Source organism: Lactuca sativa, chromosome 3, assembly GCF_002870075.4.
Source record: "Lactuca sativa cultivar Salinas chromosome 3, Lsat_Salinas_v11, whole genome shotgun sequence".
NCBI lineage: Eukaryota > Viridiplantae > Streptophyta > Magnoliopsida > Asterales > Asteraceae > Lactuca > Lactuca sativa.
In genome coordinates, this window is record NC_056625.2 from 153246409 (window position 1) to 153253791 (window position 7383).

At 33.4% G+C, this 7383-nt stretch overlaps 1 protein-coding gene across 1 annotated transcript; it reads left to right on the forward strand.

Annotated features, from left to right (window-relative positions):
* Nucleotides 1-5296: 5296 nt before the first annotated feature.
* On the forward strand, nucleotides 5297-6686 carry LOC111896327 (transcription factor CYCLOIDEA). The gene is made up of 2 exons (XM_023892338.3): nucleotides 5297-6424; nucleotides 6509-6686. The coding sequence occupies exon 1, from the start codon at nucleotides 5506-5508 to the stop codon at nucleotides 6406-6408; it is 903 nt and encodes a 300-aa protein (XP_023748106.1). The 5' UTR covers nucleotides 5297-5505; the 3' UTR covers nucleotides 6409-6424; nucleotides 6509-6686.
* The last annotated feature ends 697 nt before the right edge of the window (nucleotides 6687-7383 follow it).

A 7383-nucleotide genomic window follows, 5' to 3' on the forward strand; every position in this document is an offset into this window, starting at 1 on the left:
GCATGTAAAATTCCAAGAAATGAGAGTTACCCATCCAGAGTAACGCTAGACTGAGTAAGACTCAGAGCCCGAGTACCGAGGTTGAGATAGCAGAAATGAGTCGAGTATTGTATACTTCTACAGTAGGCTCGATCATGTATGCTATGACCTCCACTCATCCTGATGTAGCTTTTGCTTTAAGCATGGTTAGCAGGTATCAGGGGAACCCTGGTAAGGCTCACTGGACAACGGTAAAGAACATTCTCAAGTACCTGCGGAGGACTAAGGATTGGGTCCTTACCCTTGGTGGGAATGATGACTTGAGAGTTGTAGGGTATAATGATGCTAGCTTCCAGACTGATATGGATAATTTCCGCTCTCAGTCGGACTGGGTCTTTACCTTAAATAGAGGAGTAATCTCTTGGAAAAGTTCCAAGCAGGAGACAGTGGCTGATTCAACTTGCGAATCAGAGTATATAGCGGCAAGAGAGGCAGCAAAGGAGGCTATATGGCTAAAGAACTTCATTGGAGACCTTGGAGTTGTACCAGCTATAGCGGAGCCCATAGAGATTTTATGTGATAGTGAAAGTGCAGTTGCCTTAGCAAAGGAACCAAGGGATCATAGGAGATCCAGACACATTGACATAAAATACCATTTCATCATACATCGTATAGAAGAAGGACTCCTCGTAGCAAAGAGGGTATCATCGGATGAGAACCCAGCAGATCCCCTCACGAAGGGACTGGGTAGGGTTAAGCATCTCCAGAATGCAAGAAGTATAGGGCTGAATGATGATATTAGTTTTAGTAGTTAGATAATTTTGAAATTTGTAAAGTGTAATTGACATTTGATGATGAATAAAAGTTGTGTTTATTTATGAGTAAAGTGTTGCTATCCCTTGTCAATCGTTTACTATTATTTCATTTGCATGTTTTGACTTCCAGAATATTTATGTTGAGTTTTACATATTATTCAAATTATCCATAGTCAGTCATATGTAGGAAGTAGATATGAAGTAAGACTATCATGAGTTGGTTGTAGAGGTCTAAGATGTTGGACATGGCCTCAACACTCATGAGTGCTCATAAGTTCTGAGTATTGGATTCAACCCACGCTCGCTGGTATCACTTCATGGAATTTATCTCGAGTGATCGTGAGATAGTAATCTCATATAAGTCTTCAAATCTAGAGATATGACGTGTTAACTATGAGTTAGTTATGCATTGATCGTGCGAAAACGCATTAGTAACTCGATGTTATAAAACGTGCGGTTGTGTGTAATTTAACAAGTAGAAGATCAAGCATATGAGTCGAAGTTTATCTATTCCTTCTTGGATTAGAAGCGATATTTGGGCCCCTCGATGATTTTGTTTTAACCCATGTACCGGGCCCGGTCAGAACTAAGTTGATGTGTTCAATTAAGTTCTATGTCAAACAAATCGAAAATCGGGAAACAAACTGCTGGACAAAAACTATGATACTGTTCCATGTATTTGTCCGATTGATATCTAGAACAGAGAATTATATGATCACTTATCTAAAATGGCGTATCATCATCTTCTCAGTTCCGAGAAACCTTGAAAAGAGCTACGATTGTCGATCGGTTCCTGAAGTCATACTTGCCGTTATAGTTATTAGACTTATCCAAGTGGGAGACTGTTGGATAAGGTATCTAAGTCCATAACTATTTCTAGTATGCACTTGACCCGACCCGACATGGTCCATTTGGGTTGCATGGCATCATGTATTTAGATAGACTAAATGAGAGAATTAACACTTGTGATTTATTAATATATTATAAGTTCTAATATATTAATAGAATTATTTAATTAGTATTGATCAAGAATTAATCTAGAATTAATTAAGTGATCAAATGGTGACTAATTAAATATATGAGTTGATTATGTAAATCATCCATAACTTATATAGTGTGCTAAAAGGCTCCATGGATAATCAAGTTGGGTTAAACCCATTGGATGCTCCATGGAGGCTCCATGGGAGTTACAAACCCATGGGTCATGGAAATGAAGAGTCATGCCACATTAGGGTTTACATGGTGTAACCCTAGATGTGACACTATATAAAGAACATCATACTCACTAAAATCGGTTACACATAGTGACAAGAGGGCTTGACCGATTTTAGAGTGTTACACATTCTCTCAAAGTTATTCCAAAGCATTTGGTGTTGTGTGAAGAATTTGAAGCATCACACTTGGGGTGCTAGGCTCTCAAGGTTTCAAGAAATCATAACAACAACAAGGTATGTATTTCTAGCTATCTTTTATATTATAAAGTTCCCCATGTATGCTAGATAGGTTTATGAACCTTGGAAAAAGTATTTTGCATGTATCTTAGACAAACATAGATCCACAGTTTTCTAAGGTTGCATGTACACTTAGGAGTGTTAGAATTGCTCAAAACCCATCAGTGCGTACTAGCTTGTACGCCCAACGTACTTCCCTCTTAAACCCACTTTTGCCATTAACCTCTTAATGCTTAATCCATATGCCGAAACTTCAGATCTGAGTCCCCAAATAACGTCAAAACCCATAAAGTCACTGATTTGGTGGCTTTGAATGCCCCAAATAAACCCAAACTCCAAAAATAACATTCTACTTCCATGGAAATGGCTCAAACTCCAACATAAATGGTCTTAAACCCTAAAAGTGCCAACATTATGGACCTTGAACCTTAGAAACACTAAGAGGGGCAACTCAAAGCTCCTGTAATGAAATAAAGACAACTAGATCTCATACTTGGGAACAAAATGAATAAAAACCCACAGATGGTAGATCTAAGACACCAATGATCAATTTTAAATCTTTATAACTTCATCAAGTTGAAAATGAGTCACAAAAGCCATATCCATAAGCTTCTTCTTGATCCTCATATTTGCATCAAACTCCACCTTCATGGAAATGGACCAAACACTCCAAAAATGGACTCCATAAGCTCCAAATGCCACCATGAGTGATCAAGGACGATTTCTAGGGTTTTAGAGGGTGGGGGCTATCTTAGGATGAAGAAGGCGGCTTAACATTATGATTATATTAGATACAAACCTAAGATTATTGTTTTTTCAATCTGACCCTCGTACGCCCAACGTACCTTCTCGTACGCCCCGCGTACGAGGCCGCACACGTAACCCAACCTCGCACAAACGCCCCACGTTCCTCATAGCTATGCCTTAGGTAATTCCTTCTCCTCGGTACGCCATGCGTACTACTTTAGTATGCCCCACGTACTAGGGCTTCTCCCAAAACCCTAATTCTTCTGAATGCGATAACTCACTCGATACAACTCCGATTCCAACATTCATATATCCATAGAAAGGTATCGAGATACTCAACACTAATATGAATTCCTACCTGCCATAAAATATCCCAAACTAAAATCCACTTCCCATAAAAACCCGAGCTGACAAATTATCGAAATACACATTTACCCAAAAACTCAACTGAATACCCAAGCAACCAAGATACATTATCTAACTCCAATTGTGTCCAAAACTCAACCCCTAAGGTATCCGTAGCTTGATAGCACTTAATCTTTTGATCACCAATTTAAAATAAGAACAATTCGAAATAGGATGTTACAAAAACTTTGTTAATTTATGTTACTCAATTGGTACTTATGATACTTATTATTATTATGATTATTTTATGAAGGAATATTTGCCAACATTAAAGTTTGGAAAGTTGATTTGGTTTAATATTTTCAATTTTACACCTTGAGTTTAAAAAGTAATGAAATGTAAATGATTTTTATGATGATTAATTTAATATCATTATAAATAAACACTACTTAACCAGTGGTAAAAATTAGGGAAGGAACCCATGGTCCAGTTATATATGTCATGTAAAGCTTTTCTTTTTAGACTTATTGGAAATAAAATTATATATATATATATATATATATATATATATATATATATATATATATATATATATATATATATATATATATATATATATATATATATATATAATGATTTCTATATACAATAAATAAGAAATAGTATGAAAAAATATTACAAATTTTAATACCATAAAAACACTAAAACATTTATTATGACATTTGTATTAAAAAAAACATATTAACACTCATAAACCATATAAAAAATGAATATAGAAATTTTTAGCTGATTCAGAAAAAAAAAAATATCAATCTCACACTTTTTTCCCTAACAATAGAGGTTATTGGTTTTTACGCGAAACCTCTTAACATAAACACTATTATCGCAAGAAAAATCTCATTACAATAGTTACCTCTTAACATAAACATTATTATCACAAGAAAAATCTCATTGCGAAAGAACTTAATTTCTCATATATTCATATTTTAATGACAAACGTTTCAAATACATGTCTTTTGTTAGAATATGTTACTTACATACTACTAAATAGGTGCCACATGAGAAAAGTGAAACGTTATTAGTAAATGTCATTAATGTTGGGAATATGAAAAATCATTTAGTTAAACCTATTAAACTATCCGATAATTATAACTTATATTACATTATTTTGATTACTTAATAATTATTAGACATAATTTAAAAAACTTTTGAGTTGTTGCAATTAAATGGTTAAAAAACATAAAGTTTTATGATAGTTTTAAATGAATATTATGTAAGAATATAATTTATCTTAAATCACATTCATTTGCATTTGCATGACTTTTTAATATGATTTATAAGGATAAAATTAAAGATTTTATGGCTAATTAAGTAATTAACCTCTTAGTTACTATCTTCGCTTAGTAAAATTCGGTTGATTGATAAACAAAATTTCTAGAAATATATTTAGGTAAGTTTTTTTTTTTTTTTTTTTTTTTTTTTTTTTTTTTTTTTTTGGTGTATTGTTATAAGTATATGAATTACTTGCTTTTGATTTTGATCATGTATATGTGTCTTTGAATATATTTTATATTATCAGAAATTATTAATAGTTTTCTGAATTTATATGAAATTAAATATCTATAATTCATCATACCAAAATCAGAAAAAGATAAACGTATTAATATATTTCATGCACGTACAGTCCCTACGATCTATAAAACGTTATATTGCATAAACCCTAGACGATCATTTCTTATAATACGAAACATAGCTTTTTGGCTTTGACCAGGAAAAAAGAACTGATGCCATTGATTAGAATTTCCCATCAACAATTTTTTTTTGTTTTCTTCCTCTATGATAATTTAATTTTCTTATTTTAAAAAAAGGAAACAAGGGGTTCTGTTCACTATTGTATGTCTTATATGAAGGTACAGGTTCACCCCATATTTTTCGAGAAAGAAACTGTTCCTTTTTAGGAAGTGCCAGGAGTTTACTTAATTATGCCCTAAAAGATGAACATTTGTTGCCCTAAAAGATAAAGAGTTGTAGTCTTTAAGAAGATGCATAATGTAGATTAATCCATTTGAAGGAAAAGGGTGCTTTGATCTATTTGCTTTTACTTCAATTGGATGAAAATTTAGCTGAAGATTTTCTCTCCTTTTTGGGTTCTAAATTCATTTCTAAATATGTTTAATTTCTCCAACTCTTTTCCTTCTCCAATCAATGGCTTCCCTCATTCTTCTACTGTCTTTTTTGGTCAAGAAAAAGATGGCGTTCATTTCAACCACCACCCATTTATCGCCGGAGATTGCTCTTTTGATCATGTTCAAACTCCTTTACCCATTAAAGCATCAAGTATACAAAATTCTGATAATCGTAATCATCTGAATCTTTCAGAATCAGTGAACTCTCCCTCTAGAAAGCGAGTTGCAGTTTCAAAGAAAGATCGACACAGTAAGATCTTCACAGCTCAAGGTCCCAGAGATCGGAGGGTGAGATTATCAATTGAGATTTCAAGAAAGTTTTTTGGTCTTCAAGATTTGCTAGGGTTTGATAAAGCAAGCAAAACCCTTGATTGGCTCTTTACGAAATCGAAGTCCGCCATTAAAGACTTGCTTGAAGAAAAGAAGCACACGTTATCTCCTTCCACTCTTACTGATCAATGTGAAGAAGTTTTCATGGAGAAAGGAGATCATGTCGAAAAGAAGGGAAAAAAGAAGAAACCAGTAGCTGCTAAGTACGTTAATGGCGTCAAAAGGAAGAAGAAAACAACACCAAAAAATATGAAAACTGGATTTCCTATAAATCTTGCAGCTAGAATCCAGTTAAGAGCAGAGGCAAGAGCAAGAGCTAGGGAAAGAACAATCGAAAAATCCCGAAACAAAAACCTGGAAAACATCGACTCCAAGAATGTTCTTGATGATCGTAATTACTGCTATCTTCAATCACAAAGTAACCACGAACCCAAAATTGGGGAATCATTCATGGAGCAAAAGCTTCCAAAGCCATACTCACTTCTGTATACTTCCCACCACAACTTCGTTGGATCAAAAGATTCAATCTCCCAGTTTAAGAACAATCTCCATTGATCTAGATCTTGAAGAGGTACATGATTTAAACACATATACACGTGATTTGCTAATCCTTTTCTTTGTTATCTTGAAATAATTAACTCTTCAATGGCAGCAGCCGCCGGATCTATTACTGATCAGTGCAAAAGATCTTGTCGATGATGGAGCGATATATACTTAAGGATGTAAGTCCATAAATGTTGTTGATTAAACAGTTAATCCATTTTACTATATTTTTTATGCCTTTTGAGTGTTTGTAACTTTGATCTATCTACCAAATATATGACACTCGTGATATGTACGTTTAAATAATTCATTCATTTTTTTTCTTTTTTTTCAACATTTCTTTTGGATCTTTTCAAAAATAAGATCAATGATAACCAAGATCTGACTAACTATTGTTCTAATCATAACCCTTATCACCGATTTAGATGTTTTTTTTGTTTGATTTAATCTCACATTGCAAATTTGTTGCTAGAACATTATGAATCCTATGATGCACGTTTTTTAGTTCGATTGTACTGAAAACAAATGACCTGACTTATTTCATATCTTTATATCATTTATGAGTAATCTACCATGCAACCAGAAGATGAGTACGACCCAAAGTTGCTCAAGTAACTATCATCATAACAAATTTAGACTCGACATTTATTACTGAAATTCAGAAACAAAAACATTTAGATTCAGAATTGATATTTGATGTCTCTAGGTTTTTAGTCAAATTTATGGAACTGTAAGTCAAGCTAAATAAACTAAATATGAAATATTTTGAAGACTTATAACTTGTATATATCGATTGAACTTCTTTAAATTGATTTATAAACATATATATCCCGATAACTTTTTGTTAAATTTCGTATGAACTTCATTAAATTGAGTCATGTTTTCTCTTGTTCTAAAATCGGATATGTCTGGTTCTTCTTTAAGAAGATGGTGGGGTATAACACTTAATAAGTTGAAACTTTTGTGGTACACCCACTCACATTAGGT